This window comes from Sciurus vulgaris (assembly GCF_902686455.1).
Source record: "Sciurus vulgaris genome assembly, chromosome: 1".
In the NCBI taxonomy this organism is placed as follows: Eukaryota; Metazoa; Chordata; class Mammalia; order Rodentia; family Sciuridae; genus Sciurus; species Sciurus vulgaris.
In genome coordinates, this window is record NC_136461.1 from 72,520,476 (window position 1) to 72,544,808 (window position 24,333).

Sequence of the window (24,333 nt, forward strand, 5' to 3'; positions counted from 1 at the left end):
TTCAAAAAAAATTTTGAAGAAGTCAAGGCAGTTAGATTCAAAACTTCCCTATTAATTAAAACTGTTCCATCTTTCACTAGCTAATGCCAAATTTCATTTGTTAACTTCACATCTCCCACTGCACAGTCCTCATGGTCACAGGGCTGTGAGAATCCAAGAACTTGCTTGTAGCAGAAACCCATGAAATTTTTTTAAGAGAGATAAATGTCCAGAAAACCAACTAGGAAGGAAAAGGAAGTCCTCCTGTTGGTCAATGTCTAGTTTCCATGGCTGATTTAGAAATCATTCCCCATGCACACCATTAATCCTATTGATTGGAATCCAAATATTAAAATTCTCTATCCCTGAAATCCAATTAGATCAAGTGACTAAAAGAAGCACTAATGTTAAGGAGAGAAGGGTTGAGATCTCCTGTTTCCTTATTTATTGTTCTCCACTATGCCTACATTTACAAATTATCGTCCATTGTTCTCTTGCTATTTCAAGATGCTTTCACCAAACTCATTGTGATCTGAGCGACTTACCTGGATAGTCACCATTGCAATTTTTAGAATTTGGATGACAAGTTTCCATGGCTTTCTACCTCGAGCCCAGAACTTCTCACAAGGATTCATGAAAAAAAATTTGAGTTTTCGCCTCATCTGGTCTTCTAATAGAAGCTTCTCAGATGGAGATGTGTGCTGGTTAAAAGTGCGGTGATTTTCCTCTTCATGAGAGGTGCAGCTACTTACACATAACTCAGGATTCGCCATCTCTAGGGGAAAAAAATAAAACAAGAGCTCCAGTAAGTGAATGAAGGCACAAACCCATGTTGTTTGAGGTGCAGGTTAGTGCAGGAAGAAGTCCAAAGGTCTCATATCAAATAAGCAGTTATTTTAAACTGCACTTTACATACTTACAGAATCAGTTAAAATGTAAGACATCATTTCTCTATTTGTTTCCATTACTAAGGGAATTTCCACCTTGTTGAAAGTTACCAAATTCAAGAGCTGCTCCGATCAGTAAAAGATTGTTTGCGTGTATTATGTAGTGTGTGTGTATACATACAGATAGATAAATATAAATATATGCTTTCTGCCTCATTAAGCAACAGATATAGTTAGAGCAAAGCCTGGAGACCTGAGACTGGGTAAGAACTTCAGAGAGTAGGTGGAACCTGAAATTACACACAACATTTTATGTATATGTGGATATGGTCATTTTCCCCCTGGAGAGAAACTAAAACTTTCATCAAAAAAAAAATTTAAGTTTAAAAGCACCATGTGACAGGTAATAGGGTGTACAGTAGAGAAGCAAGATCTGGTTTGGTTTCTACTCCTGGTTCTGAACTTTGACGTTTCTGTGACCTGAGGCAAGTCACCCAGACATACTGAACCCCAGTTTCCTGTCCTGTAAAATAGATATAATAATATCTACCCTCATATAATTATAACAAGCATTAAATAAAAGTGCAAGTAAAGCTCTGGCATAGAGTCTAACTCTACTTACCCTGTACCCTCAGCAGATAGGAAAGTTTTCTAAACAGCCAACAGCGGTCTTCAGAGCATTGTGAACCTCGGGGAACTGAGATGTTCTATACACGGCACAGCAGCTACTCAATGCAGTCCAGTTCCCAATGAGCCCCATCACTTGAATTTGCTTTTCACTGAAGGCCTTATATTTATACAACACACTTTACTTCTCAAAGTACTTGATACTTATTGTTTCTTTTGTCTCTCTGAAAAGAGTGGGGCAGCTTTTCCAAAGTGACAGAGAAAGTTACTCCAAAGACTGGGATCTATCTTGGATTTTCCCTCAAACTAATTTTGATACTATGGAAACTTGTTCAAAAAAATATATATATCTCAAACCACCAAAAAGGTAAAGTCCTTTCATACAGAATAGAAAGACTGGTTGTTTGTTGTTTTTATAGATTGTACTCAGCAAGGAAGTGGGGGAAGAAATTAACCTACATTTATACACTATCTGGCAAGTCATTGTTTAGGTACCACACTGCTTTCCAAGTCTAGAAACCCACATTTGATTTGGATTCCTACATTCTTAGAAAACCAAACATGTCCAAACAATAGTTGTTGGCTATAAAAACTAGACATGGAGAATGTTTTTAAACTCTCAATTAATAGAAAACTAATAATAAGGATACTGCTGAATGAAAAAAGCATAAAGCACGTTTACTATGTAGGACATTCAGTACCTTCAAGATGAAGCAACTGTGATAGTACTTATTAAAGTGTGACTCTTATGCTTATGGATAAAATGCCTGACAAAGTATAAGTATAAGGAATAATTCTCAGGTTAAGACAAAAGAGAGAAAAGTTAATAATCTCATAGTATTTTCAATCAAAAACATTTCGTTTTCTTCTTTTGAAAGTAGAACGTTTGAGTCAGGATTTAAGAAGACTTAATATGGGACTTATAACAAAGATGACTTTATGTTGACAAAACTTGCACATGAATACCAACATAATAACAAAGTTGCTAATAATAAAGTATTTTATGAATTAGAGATTTAAGGACACATTAAGCTCTTTCCATTTCCATACAGAGAAGATGAAACTTTAAACAAGGCAACCACACACCGTGTAACAGTAACCTGCAGGAGCAGAGAGAAAAAGAGCCAACCACCACTAATTTATTTAGCACATTGCACCAAGTTGCTCTGGAAGCAGACATTTCACTCACCAAGACAGGAGGTTCATTCAACTTGCTGCAAATGTTAACTTTACCCTGTCTCAAAACCCTTCTGCGGATGCAGTTTGCCAGCTACAAACTGCTGGAATCCCCAGCAGCAGAAGGCTACCCTTGACATAGACCCGGGAGACACTAGGAGAGCAAGGTGTGCAAAGGACCCCATCAGAAGCCTATCCCAGGTATGAAGCATGATTTGATACCTGTAAGTTACTTATTTACAGCTGTCAGAGGCTTAACAGGATTGAGCTACAGGAAATTAGAGATAGAGAATCTGCTTAAATGCTAAAAGCTCCACAGTTGATGACAAAGTAACTTCAACCTCTTCTCAGCAGCGTTTTCCAATGTCACCGGACACAAAACTTCAGCAACAAGCGTTGCTACTGCCTCTGGGAGTTGGTACTAGGTGCGAGACAGACCGTGCAGGGATGCACGCTGATCCAGAGCAGTCGGTCTGTGAGCTCCTAAGCTCTTTCGATGGCCAGAGCCCCGCTGGCAGCTGTTTTCCGCCAGCGCCGGGACCGAACTGTAGATACACCCAATTCCACCCCCTCACCACACGCCCGAACTAAAGGGACAATCCGAGTTGAGAGCAGTCGAGAGAGCAACTTCAAGACCATGTCCCATCTCCTCAGCAGGCATACACAGTGCAGCCTCCAAGGGCAGAGACTCTGGACTGGAGGTGGCTTCCTGCTCTCAGAGTCCTTGCCCCTGGCTTCAGAGTGGGCGGCGGCCTGGCGGGAGTGGATGGACAGAGCTCACCCGCCGCAGCTACAGCCTGGGGCTAACCCGAACCCGGAGCGCCGAACACACCGGACCCAGGGGACCGGGGTCCCCCCAACCCCAGTCTTCGCGCGCTACTACTGACCTTTGGGCAGCGATGGAACTGGCGTTGTGCCAAACAGCTGCATTTCGCACCCCGCTCCCACCCGTGTGCCCTCCATCAATGGCGTCAGTGTCCAAAAGCTCTGTCCTCCCTCTTTGCTTCCCCTACCGCTCGCTACCTCGCGGTTCCTCCCTGCGCGCGCGCGCTTCCCACGACACCTGATGCCTCCGGGCGGCTCCTGGTGGGGCTCACCTGTGACTCCGGGCGCGAGGAGGGGGCACCCACGGGGACAACCGAGCGACTGGGCGGGGAGGCGTCAAGTCTCCTTCGCTGCTGGGGCGTGTTGCATGTCAGCAACTTACCCCAGCAGCCTCTGAGGCTCCGCTCCGCCCAGAGTCCAACGTGAGCCTGGCATCCTCCCTCCTCTGGCCGCTTTAACTCGTGACCTCTTCCCCACCGCTCCGCTTCTCTTCCACGCCCTTTCTGGGCAGGCTTTCAGTAGGACAGGTGGGCAATGCAGCCCTCTGAAGGACTCCGGCTCTGTCCGGGTGCTCTGTCACCCTCGCGCCTTACCACCCTCAGTTTCATAGTAAAGAACCCTACTCCAGGTTTCTCCCTTTGCTCAGGAGCTACGGCCTTGTGAGGTGCGGGCGCGGGGGTTCTGGGCCTTACAGGGGCCAGGGCCACTTCTCCTGATCCATTCCTCTCAGGTGATTGTTGGCCTTACACTCTATATTGGATGTACAGCACCTAGCACCGTTAAGAGCCCAGTCCGCTCCAAGGCCTGTCATTCTGATTTTGGCATACAAGACCAAATTGTGAAGTGAAGACATCAATCCTGAGCCTCGGACCCCCCTTGGTTCTTCTTATTTCAGACAAGTACCATGAAAACCAGACTATAGACTGGACTCTTCTCGAGACTGGGCAGTGGGACAGAAGAGCCCTGGGAACCTCTTAGAAACACCTAAAGTAGACTTTGAACTGTAACCTTTTTCTTCATGAACTAAACCTTAGCCTACTCCTTATCAGGAATGGATCAGTAACTTTGATTTTAATTACAATCATTTTGGTTTTGTTTTTTTTGTTTTTTTGTTTTTTTGTTTTTTTTTTGACCACAGGTAAGTTTGTAAATGTCAGTGAATTTCCTTGACAGGATATTCTGGAAATTGTATCAATAGTTGTCAGACGTAGATCAGTTTGCAATAATAATTTATCAATGGATTTTTCTTTTCTTGCAATGACGTACAAGAATTTTATGTTGTTTATTAACCTGAATCCCAAATGTTGCAGGCAAGGTAGGTGCCTAAAAGATATAATTGGTGCACTCAATTCTCAAGTGCAGTTTGGAAAATATGATCTCTAATGTCCACATGCTGCTTACTGTAACTTCAAAGTTACAGTAAGGAGAGCATTGAAGTAGTGAGTGTTTACAGAGCTTGATTATTCAGGACAATTCGAGTCTTGGGAAGGTTTATAAGCATAAATGATAGCCTTCAGTCCCTCACTTAATTCTGGTTAAAGCGGAGTTATTCAGAGTCACAAATGGAAAAAGCCAGGCTTTGGAGTCACACTAATGGGGGCCCAAATTCTCTTCTATGCCACTGACTGACCAGCCTCTGGTCAATTATTTACTCTCTCCACCTCTCCATTTACTTTTATGTTGAATTGTCTAACAAATGGAATGGTAATTTTAACTAATATGATGCATATAGAGCATCCATAACTGTGCCTGGCATATTTTATGTGCTTGGGAATGCTGATTCTGTATTTTTTTAAGATCTAAATTAATGAAACGATATACTATGTTCATCAACTGCAATATTAGGATGTCAGTTTTCTCCAAGTTCATTTATAGACTCTACCCATTCTCAAGGAAAATTCCAGCAAGCTATTTTCTAGAAATTGACAAGCTGATTCTAAAATCCATATGGAAATGAAAAGAACCTAAAATGACCAAGGTTCATTGGTCTGGAGGATTTTCCCTACCTGATTTCAAGTCGTGTAATATAACTATATAAGCAAAACAGTTTGGTGTTGGAGAAAAGAGACAAATAGGATATATATAAACTATAGAACAGAGTTCAAAATAGACTCACATGCATGTACCTTTTCAGATGATTTGTTTCAAAGGTGTCAAGATAATATAAAGGAGAAAATTAACATTAGCAATCAACAAAGTGATGTTACTGGCTCAAAGGAATACACCAACATCAAGTAAAAGAAAGAAGAAATGCCAATATTTCAGAGCCCAAAGTGTAGGCAAACATTTCTGGAAAGCAGGGCAAGAGCTCGTGAAAAAGAAGCAGTTAAGATCTAATCAGTCAACCTTGCTTTTAACTATTGCCTTGTTATATGTGTTTGTTCCTGGGGCTGCTGGTGAGTCGTTCTTGCAAATAAAATAAACTTTAATACATTTACACACATGAAATACATTGTGCTAATCCTATTAAAGGTACCTCCAGAAATAAGTTTTGGAAGCAAAATAAGTCTCTAAATTGACAGTTTCAAGATATGATTCTGTGTAATGCTATTTATGTCACTAGAAGATAAAATGTTATGTTACTTGAATATTACCCAATCAACTCATTTGCTGCATTTTCCAGCGTTTCACATTTTGGTCAGCAACACACTGCATACATGATGGGGGTCTCATAAGATTATAATGAAACTGAAAAATTCTTATCATCTAGTGATGTTGTAGGCATCATGAAGTCTTGGCACAACATATTACTCACGTTTATGGCAATGCTGATATAAACCCACCTACTGCACTGCCAGTCATACAGAAGGACAACACAATTATGTGCAGTATATAATACTCAATAATAATTACAAATGATTATGTGACTGGCTTATGTATTTACTATACTTTTTATTGTTATTTTAGAATGAACTCCTTCTACTTATATAAACCAAAGTTAGGGCTGGGGAGATAGCTCAGTTGGTAGAGTGCTTGCCTCTCAAGCATAAGGCCCTGGGTTCAATCCCCAGCACCGCAAAAAAAAAAAAAAAAAAAAAAAAAAAACCCAAAGTTAACTGTAAAATAGCCTCAGACAGATCTTTCAGGTGATATTACAAAAGAAGGCATTGTTATCAGAAGAGATGACTGTTCATGCAAGCTATTGCCCCTGAGGACCTTCTAGTGGGACAAGATGTGAAAGTGGAAGACACTGATATTGAGGATCCCAATCCTGTGTGGGCCTGGGATGATGTGCATGTTTCTTAGTTTTTAACAAAAATTTTAAAATTTTTAAAAATTTTAAAACAATAGTAATAGAAAAATCTTATAGAACCAGAGACCCTGAATCTTATAGAAGAAAAAGTAGGTCCAAATCTTCACCTTGTTGGCTTAGGATCAGACTTCCCTAACAGGACTCACATAGCACAAGAAATAAAAGCAAGAATCAATAACTGGGATAGATTCAAACTAAATAGCTTTCTCTCAGCAAAGGAAACTATCAGCAATGCGAAGAGCGAGCCTACAGAGTAGGAGAATATCTTTGCCATTCATACTTCAGATAGAGCACTAATTTCCAGAATATATAAAGAACTCAAAAAACTCTACACCAAGAATACAAATAATCCAATCAACAAATGGGCTAAGGAAATGAACAGACACTTCACAGAAGATCTACAAGCAATCAACAAACATGAAAAAATGTTCACCATCTTTAGTAATAAGAGAAATGCAAATCAAAACTACACTAAGAGTCCATCTCACCCCAATTAGAATGGTGATTATCAAGAATAAAAGCAACAATAGGTGTTGGAGAGGATGTGGGGAGAAAGGTACACTCATACATTGCTGGTGGGGCTGCAAATTAGTGCAGCTACTCTGGAAAGCAGTGTGGAGATTCCTTAGAAAACTTGGAATGGACCCTCCATTTGACCCAGCTATCCCACTCCTCAGCCTATACCCAAAGGACTTAATATCAGCATACTACAGAGGTACAGCCACATCAATGTTCATAGCTGCCCAATTCACAATAGCCAGACTGTGGAACCAACCTAGATGCCCTTCAATTGATGAATGGATAAAGAAACTGTGGTATATATATGTACTATGGAATATTACTCAGCTATAAAGAATAATATAATTATGGCATTTGCAGGCAAATGGATGAAATTGGAGAATATCATGTTAAGTGAGATAAGCCAATCTCAAAAATCCAAAAGGCGAATGATCTCACTGATAAGCGGATGATGACACATAATGGGGGGTGGGAGGAGGGCAAGAATGGAGGAAGGAGGGATTGTATAGAGGGAAAAGAGAGGTGGGAGGGGTGGGGGGTGAAGGAAAAAATAACGGAATGAATCAAACATCATTACTCTGTGTAAATATATGAATATGCAAATGGTATGCTGTTCCTCCATGTACAAACAGAAACAACATGTATCCCATTTGTTTACAATAAAAATAAATTTAAAAAATAAATAAATAAATAGAAAAATCTTATAGAATAAGGACATAAAGAAAATATTTTCATTCAGCTGTACAATGTTTATGTTTTAAGCTGTTAACTACAAGTCAAAAAGTTTCTACAGTAGTGTCCTCAGCCTTTATGTTCTTCCACTACTCACAGAGAAAATTCCAGTCTTGCAAGCTCCATTCACAGTAAGTGCCTGATAAGACATACTATGTTTTAAAACTTTTATATCACATTTTTCCATACATTTTCTATGTTTAGATGTGTTTAGAGACTTACCAATGTTTTATAATTGCCTACACTATTCAATATAGTAATATGCTGTACAGATTTATAGCCTAGAAGTAATATGCTATCCCATATAACTTAGCTGTGTATAGACTACACATCTAGGTTTATGTAAGTACACTCTATGATGGTCACGCAGTGAAATTACCTAAAGGTACATCTCTCAGAATATGCCCTTGTTAATATAGATGCATGACTGTATTCACTAACATATATAAAATAGATGAAATATTTTCATTATTAAAAAAGTAAATTAGCCTATACAAAGCAACATATGCCCTATGTTCAATGTGATAATGTTGTTGGAAACACTCTTAACAACTGAACCAACATCAAATACAAAATAAGAGAAATTTTATCTCCTCTAGATATTTATCACAAGTAAAGATAAAATTATCAGATAAAGTAATCATTTTATGTGTCTTCAATTGCTACTTGCAGAATAACTTTTAAAATATTATTTTTATTTTTCATTTTTAAATAATTTTTTAGAATTCACTTTGCAACAACGCTTCCTTCTTTTAGTGATTTTTATTATAAAATATCTATCTAATGATTTTATTATATAATATCTATTTTCATCATAAAATATCTGCTGCCAGGTATGGTGGCAGAAGCCTGTAATTCCAGCTACTTGGGAAGCTGAAACAGGAGGATCACAAGTTTAAGGCCACTTTCAGCAACTTAGCAAGACCCATCTTGAAATAAAAAGTTGAAAGGGCTGGTGATGTAGTTCAATGATAAAGTCCCCCAGGGTTCAATCCCCAGCACCAAAAACAAAGAGGGGTGGGGATGGGACTGGGGATGTAGCTCAGTAGTGGAGCATTTCCATAGCAAGCACATGGCCCTGGATTCAATTCTCAATATCACAGGCTCACATGTGCAATCATGCATGAGCACACACACATGAAGTCTGTAACAGCAATCGTTGTTACATATAATTGAAATATATAATCTCATTCAACATACTGGCTCATAGTAATAATAAACTATGCTTTTATTATCTTTTTTAAACCAAAGAAACCTTTGGGAGCGTTTCAAGAAGGTGGACTAGAGGGTGGCTGCATTTCATGTTGCTCCACGACTCAGGATTCAAAAGAGGAGATATTGAGAGACTTGGGACCAACTCAAAGCAGCCGGGTGACTCTCTCCCATTGGGGAGGCGTCCCAGATGGGGTGGTAGTCCCTGAACGCAGGGAACTTTGTGAAGTAGAGCTGCCCAGGGAGACACTCCTCCCCCCGCTGGAGCACTGAACTCGGACAACTGGGAGCGTCGTAGAGGAGGCCGCTCAGCTAAGCGCTGGGACTCGGAGCCACCACTGGGGCTCCGGAGGCTGCCTAGGGGAGGAGTGGCGAGGAGAGCTGTGTGGACTCAGAACACCGGGGCCTGCCCTGCGGAGGAGGAGGAGGAGCGAGGCCGCTTGGGTTCGGAGTGACTATACCAGAGCTACAGGCGGTTGCCAGAGGAGGAGCTGCGTGGCAAGCTGTTTGGACTCAGACCACTTCTGAACACTGGGGCCTGCCCTGAGGACGAGGAGGAGGAGGAGGAGCGTGGCCGCTTGGATTTGGAGTGACTGCACCAGAGCTACAGGCGGTTGCCAGAGGAGGGGCTGCGTGGCGAGCTGTTTGGACTCAGACCACTTCTGAACACCAGGGCCTGCCCTGAGGAGTAGGAGGAGAAGGAGGAGGAGTGCGGCAGGTCGTTTGGACTCGCAGTGACTGCATTAGAGATCCAGATGGCTGCTCAGAGGAGGAGGAGAGTGGTGAGTGGTTTGGACTTAAAGTGACCGCTCCTGAACACATGGGGGCTGCCTGGAGGAGGAGCACGGTGGGTCGCTTGGTCTCGAGTGGCCGCACCAGAGCTCCGGGCGGCTGCCCAGAGGAGGTGTGCAGCAGGTCACGTGGATTCAGAGCCACTCAGAGCGACCGCTCCTGAACACCCAGGGGGTTACCTGGAGGAGGAGGAGGAACGGGGCAGGTCACTTCAACTCAGAGTGATTGCCCAGGGCAACGGGTGGTTGGTGGGAGGAGGAGGCATGCAGTGAGTTGCTTGGACTCCTAGTGACCGCACCAGAATACGGGGTGGCTGTCTGGAGGAAGAGGCATGCAGCGGGTCTCTGGGACTCAGAGCGATTGTACAGGGCCCCAGGTGGCTGCTCAGAGGAGGGGCCGCATAGCCAGGTGATTAGGTGCAGAGCAGGGTCCCAGGATCTAGGAGGCTTCTGGGTGGAAGAGCCACACAGAGACATGCTTAGGGGCAGAGCGAAGGTTCCAGGACTGCGGGCAGATTCTCTGAGGAGGGGCAGCCTAAGGAGATTCATCTGCGAAGGGTGAGGCTCCCAGGCCCAGGAGGTAGGGCCGGGCCCCTGGGAACGTTGCAGAGGAAGGCAGCCCAGCCCAGGCGGTAGCTGTAGATTGAGGGCAACCTCTAGGAGGGGAACTGACCAGCGAGACCTCCCCACCGGGTGAGTCTTCCCTGCCGGGTGAGGTTTCCCCACAAGGACGGTAAAACCAGAGACACAGGCCCAAACAGGCCTTGCCTCAGGCCACAGCCTAGTTTCCCTTTGGATGACCATTGGTCAACAAGTGGAGGCACCTCTGCCCACTAGCAGGGAATATACCCCACCTGAAGGCCACCACTCCTAGAGAGGCAGATTCCTTGTGGAGCACCGCATTATCAACTTCCTCCAAGATTTCAGCCTACTGAAGACTAAGAGGGGATATATATAGAAATCTTCAAGGACATTGTAAGTCAATAGAGGAAATCTGCAATATCTCAGCGGTCCACTGATACCTGAACAATATGAGAAAACAAGGGAAGAAAATGCCCCAAACAAATCTAGATGTTACATCAATAAAACCCAATGATAGCATGGCAGAAGAAATGACAGAAAAGGAGTTCAGAATGTACATAATTAAAATGATCAGGGAAGCAAACGATGAGATGAAAGAGCAAATGCAAGCATTGAATGATCGCACCAATCGACAGTTAAAAGGGCAAATACAGGAAGCAAAAGATCATTTCAATAAAGAGTTAGAGATATTGAAAAAAAAACAAACAGAAATCCTTGACATGAAGGAAACAATAAGCCAAATTAAGAACTCCATAGAAAGTATATCCAGTAGGATAGAACATGTGGAAGATAGAACCTCAGACATTGAAGACAAAATATTTAACCTTGAAAATAAAGTTAAACAGAGAAGATGGTAAGAAATCATGAACAGAATCTACAAGAACTATGGGATATCATGAAAAGGCCAAATTTAAAAATTATTGGGATTGAGCAAGGCCAAGAGAAACAAACCAAAGGAATGAACAATCTATTGAATGAAATAATATCAGAAAATTTCCCAAATCTGAAGAATGAAATGGAAAATCAAGTTCAAGAGGCTTATAGGACTCCAAATACACAAAATTACAACAGACCCACACCAAGGCACATTATAATGAAAATACCTAACATACAAAATAAAGACAGAATTTTAAAGGCTGTGAGAGAAAAGAACCAAATTACATTCAGGGGGAAACCAATATGGATATCAGCAGATTTTTCAATCCAGACCCTAAAAGCTAGAAGGGCCTGGAACAACGTTTTTCAAGCCCTGAAAGAAAATGGATGCCAACCAAGAATCTTATACCCAGCAAAACTTACCTTCAAATCTGACGATGAAATAAAATCCTTCCATGATAAACGAAAGCTAAAAGAATTTACAAAAAGAAAGCCAGCATTACAGAACATTCTCAGCAAAATATTTCATGAGGAAGAGATGAAAAACAAAGAAGCAAATCAGCAAAGGGAGGAATTACCCTAAAGGAATTGTCAAATAAAGGAGGAACCAAGTCGTGTCAAATAAATAAATAAATAAAATTTAAAAAATGAACCATATGACTAGGAAACCAAATCATATCTCAATAATAACCCTGAATGTTAATGGCCTGAATTCATCAATCAAAAGACATAGACTGGCAGATTGGATTAAAAAGAAGGATCCAACAATATGTTGCCTACAAGAGACTCACCTCATAGAAAAAGATACCCATAGACTAAAGGTGAAAGGATGGGGAAAAACATACCATGCACATGGACTCAGCAACAAAGCTGGAGTATCCATCCTCATTTCAGATAATGTGGACTTCAAGCCAAAGTTAGTCAGAAGGGATAAAGAAGGTCATTTCATACTGCTTAAGGGAAGCATAAATCAGCAAGATATAACAATCATAAACATCTATGCCCCAAACAGTGGCTCATCCATGTATGTCAAACAAATCCCTCTCAATTTCAGAAACCAAATAGACCATAACACAATAATACTAGGTGATTTTAACACATCTCTCTCACAACTGGACAGATCTTCCAGACAAAAATTGAACAAAGAAACCATAGATCTCAATAACACAATCAATAATTTAGACTTAACGGACATTTATAGAATATACCATCCAACCAAGAGCAAATACACTTTCTTCTCAGCAGCACATGGATCCTTCTCTAAAATAGACCACATATTATGCCACAAAGCTAATGTTAGCAAATACAAGAAGAGAGAGACACTACCTTGTATTCTATCAGATCATAATGGATTGAAGTTAGAAATAAATGAAAGAGTAAAACACAGAAACAATTCCAACATCTGGAGATTAAACAATATGCTATTATATGATGAATGGATAACAGAAGATATGAGGAAGGAAATCAAAAAATTCTTAGAGGTAAATGAGAACAAAGAAACATCATATCAAAAACTCTGGGACACTATGAAAGCTGTACTTAGAGGGAAATTTATTTCATGGAGCGCATTTAATAAAAGAAGTAAAACTCAACAAATAAACGACCTAACACTACAGCTCAAAGCCCTAGAAAAAGAAGAACAGACCAGCACCAAAAGTAGTAGAAGACAGAAAATAGTTAAACTCAGAGCTGAAATCAATGAAATTGAAACAAAAGAAACAATACAAAAAATTGACAAAATAAATAGTTGGTTCTTCGAAAAAATAAACAAAATTGATAAACCTTTAGCCACACTAACAAAGAGAAGACGAGAGAAAACCCAAAACACTAAAATTCGAAATGAACAAGGAAATATCACAATAGACAGGATTGAAATACAAAACATAATTAGAAGCTATTTTAAAAATCTATACTCCAACAAAATAGAAAATTTTGAAGACATCAACAGGTTTCTAGAGACATCTGAATTACGTAAACTGAACCAGGAGGACATACACAATTTAAATAGACCAATTTCAAGTACTGAAATAGAAGAAGTCTTCAAAAGCCTACCAACAAAGAAAAGTCCAGGACCAGATGGGTTCTCAGCCAAGTTCTACAAAACCTTTAAAGAAGAGCTCATTCCAATACTTCTCAAAGTATTCCATAAAATAGAAGAGGAGGGAACCCTCCCAAACTCATTCTATGAAGCCAATATCACACTGATACCTAAACCAGACAGAGACTCATCAAGGAAAGAAAATTTCAGACCAATATCCTTAATGAACATCGACGCAAAAATTCTCAACAAAATTTTAGCAAATCGCATACAAAAACATATTGAAAAGATAGTGCACCAAGATCAAGTGGGTTTCATCCCAGGGATGCAAGGTTGGTTCAACATCAGTAAATCAATAAATGTAATTCACCCTATCAATAGACTTAAAGTCAAGAATCACATGATTATTTCAATAGATGCAGAAAAAGCATTTGATAAAATACAGCACCCCTTCATGCTCAAAACACTAGAAAAAATAGGGATAGTGGGAACATTCCTTAACATTGTAAAGGCCATTTATGCTAAGCCCATGGCTAATATCATTCTAAATGGTGAAAAACTGAAAGCATTCCCGCTAAAAACTGGAACAAGGCAGGGATGCCCTCTTTCACCACTTCTATTCAACATCGTTCTTGAGACTCTAGCCAGAGCAATTAGACAAACCAAAGAAATTAAAGGGATATGAATGGAAAAGAGGAACTCAAACTATCCCTGTTCGCTGATGACATGATTATATATTTAGAGGAACCTGGAAATTCCACCAGAAAACTCTTAGAACTCATAAGTGAATTCAGTAAAGTAGCAGGTTACAAGATCAATGCTCATAAATCCAACGCATTTTTATACATAAGTGATGAATCTTCAGAAAGAGAAATTAGGAAAACTACCCCATTCACAATAGCCTTGAAAAAAATAAAATACTTGGGCATCAGTCTCACAAAAGAGGTGAAAGACCTCTACAATGAGAACTACAGAACACTAAAGAAAGAAATTAAAGAAAACCTTAGAAGATGGAAAGATCTCCCATGTTCTTGGATAGGAAGAATTAATATTGTCAACATGGCCGTACTACCTAAAGTGCTATACAAATTCAATGCAATTTCAATTAAAATCCCAATGATGTACCTTACAGAAATAGAGCAAGCAATTATGAAATTCATCTGAAAGAATAAGAAACCCAGAATAGCTAAAACAATCTTTAGCAGGAAGAGTGAAACAGGGGGTATTGCAATACCAGATCTTCAACTCTACTACAAAGCAATAGTAACAAAAACGGCATGGTATTGGTACCAAAATAGACAGGTAGATCAATGGTACAGAATAGAGGACACGGACACAAACCCAAATAAATACAATTTTCTCATACTAGACAAAGGTGCCAAATATATGCAATGGAGAAAAGATAGCCTCTTCAACAAATGGTGCTGGGAGAATTGGAAATCCATATGCAACAGAATGAAACTAAACCCATATCTCTCACCATGCACGAAACTAAACTCAAAATGGATTAAGGACCTTGGAATCAGACCAGAGACCCTGCAGATTATAGAAGAAAAAGTAGGTCCAGATCTTCAACATGTCGGCTTAGGACCAAACTTCCTTAACAGGACTCCCATAGCACAAGAAATAAAAGCAAGAATCAATAACTGGGATAGATTCAAACTAAAAAGCTTTCTCTCAGCAAAGGAAACTATCAGCAATGCGAAGAAAGAGCCTACAGAGTGGGAGAATATTTTGCTAATCATCCTTCAGATAGAGCACTAATTTCCAGAATCTATAAAGAACTCAAAAAACTCTACTCCAAGAATTCAAATAATCCAGTCGACAAATGGGCTAAGGAAATGAATAGACACTTCACAGAAGAAGATCTACAAGCAATCAACAAACATATGGAAAAATGTTCAACATCTCTAGTAATAAGAGAAATGCAAATCAAAACCACCCTAAGATTCCATCTCACCCCAATTAGAATGGCGATCATGAAGAATACAAGCAACAACAGGTGTTGGCGAGGATGTGGGGAAAAAGGTACAGTCATACATTGTTGGTGGGGCTGCAAATTAGTGCAGCTACTCTGGAAAGCAGTGTGGAGATTCCTTAGAAAACTTGGAATGGAACCACCATTTGACCCAGCTATCCCACTCCTTGGCCTATACCCAAAGAACTTAAAATCAGCATACTACAGAGATACAGCCACATCAATTTTCATAGTTGCTCAATTCACAATAGCCAGACTGTGGAATCAACCTAGATGTCCTTCAATTGATGAATGGATAAAGAAACTGTGGTATATATATATACAATGGAATATTACTCAGCCATAAAGAATGATAAAATTATGGCATTTGCAGGCAAATGGATGAAATAGGAGAATATCATGCTAAGTGAGATAAGCCAATCTCAAAAAAGCGAAAGGACGAATGATATCGCTAATAAGTGGATGATGACACATAATGGGGGGAGGGAAGGGTTAGTGTTAGGGTTAGAGTTAGGGTTAGGGAGGGGGGCAAGTATGGAGGAAGGAAGGACTGTATGGAGGGAAAAGAGGGGTGGGAGGGGTGGAGGGAAGGGAAAAAATAACAGAATGAATCAAACAACATTACTCTATGTAAATTTATGATTACACAAATGGTATGCCTTTACGCCATGTACAAACCGAGAAACAACATGTATCCTATTTGTTTACAATAAAAAAAATACATTATAAAAAAAAAATAAAAGTAAAAAAAAACAAAAAACTAAGAAACCTTTGGAACTTTTAGCATAAGTCTAACACACAGAGAAAAACTATTCACTGTTTATTCTTATGGTTACTCACTATATTTTAAGAACATGTAGGGGCTGGGGTTGTGGCTCAGTAGTAGAGTGCTTGCCTCGCATGTGTGAGGCACTGGGTTTGATTCTTAGCACCACATATAAATAAATGAATAAAATAAATCTATCAACATCTAAAAATATTTTTAAAAAAACATTTAAATAAAGTGTTATGAAAGTATGAAATAATTTATAATATTGTAAATTTCAATATTTTTTGTTTCTGAATCCCAGTGATTAATATCTGTTTGGAATTTGGAAGCACTTCTATGATAACCAATAGATTCTCATGACATTCTTGGTATCTAGTGAATAGAAGGGGACTTTTTCTCTTGTTCCAGATCTTCTTACCATGTCAAAAATCTTAGTTGCTTTAGAGTAACAGCTCAATTGAAGTCTTAGAATGGGTGTTAAGTCACACATATGTAAACCCACAATGTTATCCACCTTTCTGTCTGAAACATTCATCTTCTTTCCCTTTAATTCCTTTATTTTCCAGTAAAGTGTGTATTTATTCAGCATACACACACACACACACACACACACACACACACACACTCACTCACAATATTGAGGATCTCCTATATTACAGCGAGATTATAAAAATAAAAATAAAACCTAATTCCTGGGTTGGGAATGGAGCTCAGTGGCAGAGCATTTGCTTAGCATGTACAAGGCCCTAGGCTCAATGCCCAGCATTGCAAAAAATAAAATAAAATAAAATGTAATTCCTGCTCTTAACAATCCTAATCTAGAAACCAATGGCTTCTTTTTTAATTATGGGGAAATTCAAATGGAGAAAAATACAAAGAATAACATAACATGTCAATCCCAATTGACACAATCCTCCAATTGAACAAATTTTACATTTCATTTTTGCAGGTCCAATCTTTTTATTTCATTAAAATAAAGCATTACAAAGTTAACCACTCCTCCTCAATGCAGCTTCAATCATGAATCTGTGTAAATCATTTCAGTTCATGTGTAATATTTCTCTCATATACATAAACTTACATAGAAATAGTTCATGCATGTTTTTGTTCACTAGGATGGCATTTGTTCTATACCTAATCAACAATGCTTTCTTGATAATTTTGTTCTAGTTATATCCATGTAAGTGTATTTATTTTAATAGTTTTATAATAATTTATTGATGGAATGAATAAAATAACATTCAATCCATTTCATTACTAATGCACTTTTTTTTCATTACAAAAAATAAAATTGGCAGTGAGCATCCACGAATCATTTCCTTTTGTACATGTGTAAAAGTTTCCCTAGGGTAAATATCCAGGAGTAGAATTGCTAGATTATAGAGTATATATTTTCAATTTTAATATAAACCTCCAAAATGATTGTTCCAAATCATTGAACAAACATTTATAGTGTATCGTAAACAAGGCAAAAATCTCTGCCTCTGTAGAGTTTCTGAATGGACAGAGGGTCAATGAACCTAAGAACATTTTGCAATGTGCTGGAGGGTGATAAATACTATAAGAGAATGAGGAGTGCTGAGAAATTATCATTTTAAACAGGATGAAGGGTAGGCCTCACTGAGAAGTTAGTATTTTAGCAAAAATTTGAAGGATATGTGGTTTAAGTGTTTCAGGCAGAGGAAACATCTAATGCAAAGCAAGGGCTGCCTGCTTGGTGTGTTTGAGTAACCACAGGAAGGTGAGTGTATCTGCCCAGATTGAGCTGCAGGGAGCTATGGTAGAAAATGAAGCTAGTAACAGGAACCAGGTTGTGCTGGACCTTGGGGGCCATGAGACTTGGGCTTTCCATGGAGTGAAAGGAGAGCCAGTGGAGGGTTTCAAGCAAAGGATTGACGTGATATTGACTTAGGTTTTAAAAGTGCATCCCTCTGGCTACAGAATTGAAAATGCATCCCCAAAGTGTGAAGGATAAAAGAAAAAGCATCAAGGATGACTCTTTTTCCTTGTGCAAATAACTTATTTACATGGGTGTCTCCCCTTAAAGATATTAGGGGTGGCATTCTTTTTTATTTGCACTGCCTAACATAGCATCTGATATATTTTTGCCATGACCAAGAAGACAAAGTTTCTATCCACTGACGTGAAGAAGACTGTGGGGTGAACAGGTAGGGGGGAGAATTCAGTTTTGAACGTGTATTTGAGATGTCAATAGAGTGCTTTTTAGACTATTGAAGGGCTGGTTGGCTTTCTTCCATTTTCATCTCTTTCACAGACTGATACTTCTATAAAATACAAATAAAAATACAAATACAAATAAATTGCTAGAAAATTGGAATAAAGGCATTTCGAATATAAACTTTAATCTTGTTCATACATAACACAAAGGTACTCTGTCGTATTGCTACAAAGTGTTTAAGCACTTTCAATTTCTGCACTTTTTTGTGGAATGGGTAACAAATATTTCATGGGCTAGTGGACTAGTAACAAGTATTTCCTGGCAGGCACTGACCTGACCAACAGACTCTGGTTAACTATGCATTAGTCATCCAAGTGGAAATGTCTAGTAGACAGTTGGATATTCAAATTTATATTTAATCATCACCAAAGGCCAATAGCAATGTCTTTAAATTCACTTTGCACCAAATTAAGATTCTGATTTAACAAACATTCACTGAATATATACTACATTCGAGGCACTATACTGGCCTTTTTGTGACAATGTTATGGAAAAAGGGTCAGATTAAGATCTCTGGGCAATCTGGACAGGCCAATAATGTGTAATCTCTTCTTATTAATACTCAAAACATTCATCTACCATTTTCTAGTGTCAACAGGGGGAAACTGTTAACAAACATATACTTGATTTTTACATTTCAAATAATTTATTAAACACAATATTCCAAACTACCCGACTTTGAGGGAGCACACTGAACTGCTCCACACATGACCATGAAAGCTGGCTGGACTCCAGGAGGGGAGTACTGTCTTTTGATTGCACCTCATGACTTGTATCTTCACATGACAAAAATATTCAACACAGATTTTATTTCAAATCTGAAGCTGTCAACTTGGTCAAGGGAAGAACCAATTCTTCTCTTTCCCAGTATGTGAAAGTTCCCTACAAAAACTTGAACCGACAACCTATTTGCAATTTACTTCAATAGTGACCTTTTGAAGAATTCCTCTATGGCAGTCACAAGCTTACTTCCACACTTTCTCTGTCTGGCTCTAAGGAAAGTATCGCAATCCCAAATTTTGCAGATATAAAACTGAGATTTAGAGAATTTAATAGTTTGTATGATGCTGCTTATTTACAAAGTGACAGATTTAGGCTTCAACATTCTTTTCCCATTTTAAATCCAGCATTATTTTTTTTTTAAAAAAAAGTATCTATTTAAAGTACCCTAGTGGTAAGAATCATTAAGCATGTGAAATTGGCCTTCACTGACTCTCCATGCTGGCTGATATTGTAGGGCTGATGTGACACAACAGTTTCGCTATCTCCAACTCTTTCTGGGTGTAGGGAATGTAGACTGACCTACACTCACAGAGAAGTCCACTCTACTACCACACAGCCCCATATTTTTCCTCCTCAGCTTTTGAACTGGCCCTTCTGGAGATGTCTGCTTCCTATGGCCTGCAGATCAGAAGGGCCTGCCTTCCCTTGCGGGAAGGGCCAAAAATTCTGGAGTCATCCAGGCCTGTCCTCCTTAGTTCCAGGACGGAAGTAGCAAGATTGCCTTTCTCCTCACTTTAGTGTTGAACATTTTCCAATTTCTCACTGAAGTTCTCTATCTTTCTCTCTCTCTCTCTCTTTCTCTCTCTCTCATCGTCACAATTGGTCCTTTTCTCCAACAGCCAAAGCTTTGCTCCCAGGTCAGACCATTCGGTATGGTTTTCTCCTTTCTGTAGCTGAGCATTCTTCCTGGATGCTCCTTGGTTCCTCATGCACTAGACTGTGATAATTTCTCCAAGAATTTTGAAAACATGTGGTAATTCCAGCAGTTTATGGCTCAAACAAGTACACGTTCTTCTTTCTCGTCTTTTCTCCCTCCAGGCATTATTAGTGCAGACAGAAAAAAACTTATTCAGACTCCAACACAGGGTTTTCCATCTTAATTTCTGGCCTAATTCTTTAAAAATACATATAATTAGTAGAAATTCACCTCAAATCTAATTTGTCAGATCCTCTTCCATAAACCCAATATGATATTTATCTAAATGTCCTTACATAATCAGAAAAGAATTTTCAGTCATGACTTCTTGACTCATTCAACCCTCACTCAATTAATAAAATTAGAACTAATTTTTAAAATACCTTCATATTTCAGGCAAATTTAAATCAGCATCCCCTGAAAGAGCATGGAAGCATTCACTAGTGACCATAGTGCTGTTTCATTTCTGAACATTCCATGAAAGAACAAATGGTCAGTCAATCATGCATTTGTAACATGAAGAAATTAACTAAACATTTTCCATTTAATTTCCAACTTTCTCGGCATTGTGACTTATGACTCATTTCTCCAAACATAACTCCCCTTGGGGTATCTTTAAAGAAAGATGACAGAAGTGCTTCGTGTCTCATCTAAATCACAAGGTTATAATCCTCGCTTCCTTAAATCTGACTACAATGAATTATGACTATTTTTAAAGAAAAAGATATTCTTTGGAAGAATACAAAGAGGCTCTTCTTAGTTCCTTCTAGGTCCGTTTTCAAGAATAGTAAATTAAATAACTAAACATATTAAATATATCAGATGCTATGTTAGGCAGCACAGAAATGAAAAAGTGAGACACTCTTCCACCCCTAATTTCTTAAAGGAGAGACACCCATGTAAACAAACCATGGCAACACAAGATGATACTTACTCTCATTGAAAAATAGAGGGAAAAGTGATTAATCCTATCAAGTGCTTGTACAACTTTATAGAGAATGTGACATTTGAGTTTTGAAAAATAAAAAGGAATATATCAAGTAGTGAAGATGAGGAAAGCACTACCAGCTGAGGTAGAAGTGGACATAGATGTAGAGGGATGAGCAGATGCACAGCTGTGAAAGGGAATGGCATATTTGGGGAGCTAGCAGGAACCCTGTATAACTAAAGCTCTGGCTCCCAACCTGGAACACACAACTTCAGGGTTTGTACAGTAGCAATGAGGAGCTGTGGGATGAGCGTGTCACAGTTGCTTCGTGTTCCTTTATGTTTATGCAATTTAATGTCAATTCTAGCTAAGCAGTTTTACACATTTTTAAAAATTAAACATGAATACTTTGTGAATCAGAATGTAAAAACCTCATGAATTCTTTGTATGAAACTAATATATCAGTTGCAGAAATCTATTTTGATCCATAACCCCTCATCAGCCCTATTACTAACCCACAATCCTATTTTCATGCCCTTCAGCTCTTAGGGGTCTTCAGTTGAGAAGCACTGAACTCAATGTGGGTTGCACTGGGAAGAGAGAGAAGGAAGTGGGATTAGAAAAGTCTAACTACCTTCCTGTCTTTTAATGGTGTCATTCAGAACTCTTTTCGTAGCATTTCTTATGCCAGGTTGAGGATATTTAAGCAGGGTCAATGTTGAATCCCTGATTTAGAACACTTCATGGCAACTTGGCAAATAAATTAGAAGATAGGACAATTGAAGACACTAGGTGAGATAGAAGTCATTCCTGAAATTAGGAAGACACAAGATGACTAAGAGGAGATGGATTATAAGAGAGATATTTAAGAAAGAAAAATCATAGGATTTAGTAATATGTTGATTGTAGGCAGCAGAAGGGAAGTTAGGGGTGATGCTCAAATTTCTAGTTTTGCCAACTGATAGTGGTGCTCTTACCTCAGATAGGAAATAAAAAAAGAAAAAAGTTTCTGAAAGATATCTGAAGAATAATGGGTTGGCTTTAACTCTGCTACATTGTGGTACCTACAGTATAGTCATTCATTCATTCATTCATTATCTCCAGGTAGCAATTATTCAACATCGGGATATGAACTAGACAGGTAGATAGAAATGTCCAATAGTTAATGGAAATTCAGGTCTGAAATTTAGGCTGTGAATATAGAAATGGTAGTCACTGATGCATTTAGAAGTGCTGCTCAAAGCTAAGGGAAAAAATAAGAAGCCACCAGGATAGCACACAGAATGAGAAAACATGATCAGGACTGACATAGGGAAAAGTTAATCTTCCAGCGTCAGGAGTAGAAGAGCCAGGAAATGGTTGTTAACAATGTTTAAATAAGACTTCTTCCAGGATGGTTTTGTGGTGTGTGTGTGTGTGTGTGTGTGTGTGTGTGAGAGAGAGAGAGAGAGAGAGAGAGAGAGAGAGAGAGAGATTTCTATAGTAAAATGTATCTGGATTTTACAAACATGAATTCTTCTGAAATTTTAAAAAATCAATGTGATCTTTCTACGCATGATGTAAAATCTTCACTTAGGATTAAATGTCATTTATGTTACAAACCTATAGCCTCTTCTCAAGTATTTCGTTTATATTGAATGTAAGAAAATTAATTTAGACCAATCACAGTAGTCAATTGCATTATTTTATTAAATTCTGCCAATTTACAAATTAGGGCAGTTACCATTATTTTCTTAAGGAAGGGAGGGAAACTGTTCAGAGAGCTGAGCTTCACTCTGAATCCCATAGGACCCATAATTACAAGAAAATGATCCTTAGAGTTAGTCATGGATTCAAACGTTCCTCCCGTGAGATTCATGAATCCAGTGCGAAACAGACTCTATGCAAGAGTTATTTTTGCAAGAGGAAAATATATTAACAGTTCTGGGACGCCCATCACACCCAGTTGAACCCAATTTCCTCTTCACACCTGAATTCTAAGGCAGGATCCTAGGAAGACTCTAGCTCGTCGCAGAAGGTAGCCCAGGCGGCTGCTCTAGGGGTTTACGAGAAGGCCATTTCCATAAACCCTTCACGCCCTGACCCGAGAGACCTCACCCCGCGAGGATTCTTGTGATGGGTGCAAGGCATGGACCGAGCCTATCAGACCTGGCCACTGACGTAGGTATATACCTAAATTGCTCAACCCCCCTGTCTAGGGGTAAATCGCGTGCAAACCTTGGTTTCGTTAGGTGACGTCACATCACAGAAACCAATCACAAGTCCTTTCTAAAAGAAACTGTTAGAGAGCTGACATTGTATTGGTGAAGATGCTTTGTCAGTCTCAGCAGAGGAACGACCTCTTTTCTCTTAGCAACGGATGCGTCCTGGCAACACCCTGCGGAAGAGCTACGATTTGTTTATCTGAGAGAGGAGACTCAAACTCCTATCTCCAGCTCTCGAAGGAGTTTTTCTCCGGGGTACTGCAAAGAGACTCCTTTCTCCTCAATTATTCCATTTCAGGTAAGGACAGCTCTGAATGAGAAAGTAGAGGGGGACAAAGTTATTTGATTCACTGTTTCAAGGGCGTTAGGAAATAGTTCTGGATGTGCTAGTGCGGTGAAGAATTCTACTACTAGTAATAATAATAATAACAAGAAAACAATAATAATAAGACTTTCACTGCTTTCAGAGAGAGCTTCCAACCTAGACCAGAAGGCAAAAATAGCAAAGAGCCAACAGTTAACGAAAGCTTTGAGGACAAGTATTGACTTGTTCACAGTTTATGTATCTTCAGTTACTATTACATTGCCTGACACATAGTAGACATTCAATAAATCATTGAATTAGTGAGTGACACGATCTTGGTTATTCATGGTGGGAGAGGATCCAAGAAAAGACTAATGCTGGCTGAAGTAGTTAGATGACTTCAGGACTGTAAAATAAACAAAGATGAACGCAGATATGAACTCTTTGAAAGTAAGAACCCCTCCCCCCCCCCCCCCCCCCCCGTCGTTATTTCCCTAGGGATTAGTTTACCTGGGAGTGAACTGCTGCTCAATCCATTCTCTCTCCTCCCTAGTGTATGGTGAATGCTAAATGTTAAATGAATTCACCGTTATCTTTCAGGCAGCTCTAGTGTGAGGCCTTCTGCCTTTGCCAAGGTCTGGCCTAATTAACAATACACAGTGGAATTAGCATGTGTCAGAGGTTGTTTTAGCCTGAGTGAGAAAGTTGGGGAGGC

The 24,333-nt window shown here is 39.3% G+C and overlaps 2 protein-coding genes across 7 annotated transcripts in view; one reads left to right on the forward strand and one right to left on the reverse strand.

The window, feature by feature from the left end:
* LOC306660844 (mucolipin-3) overlaps window positions 1-24,333 on the reverse strand; it is a 177,854-nt gene that overhangs the window by 24,498 nt on the left and 129,023 nt on the right. The window contains exons 1-3 of one of the 5 annotated variants that reach the window (XM_079139478.1): window positions 3,767-3,904; window positions 3,245-3,422; window positions 525-754 (exon numbers count right to left, since the gene is read on the reverse strand). In XM_079139478.1, the coding sequence (XP_078995604.1) occupies window positions 525-754; window positions 3,245-3,308 (294 nt within the window). In that variant the 5' untranslated portion in view covers window positions 3,309-3,422; window positions 3,767-3,904. The other 4 variants (XM_079139479.1, XM_079139477.1, XM_079139480.1 and 1 more) reach the window with 4 other exon arrangements.
* The window catches only part of DNAI3 (dynein axonemal intermediate chain 3), a 60,772-nt gene continuing 59,918 nt past the window's right edge, over window positions 23,480-24,333 (forward strand). For both annotated transcript variants that reach the window (XM_079139565.1, XM_079139566.1), the window contains exon 1: window positions 23,480-23,612. The gene's annotated coding sequence lies outside the window, so the exon portion shown is untranslated. The remainder of the gene's footprint in view (window positions 23,613-24,333) is intronic.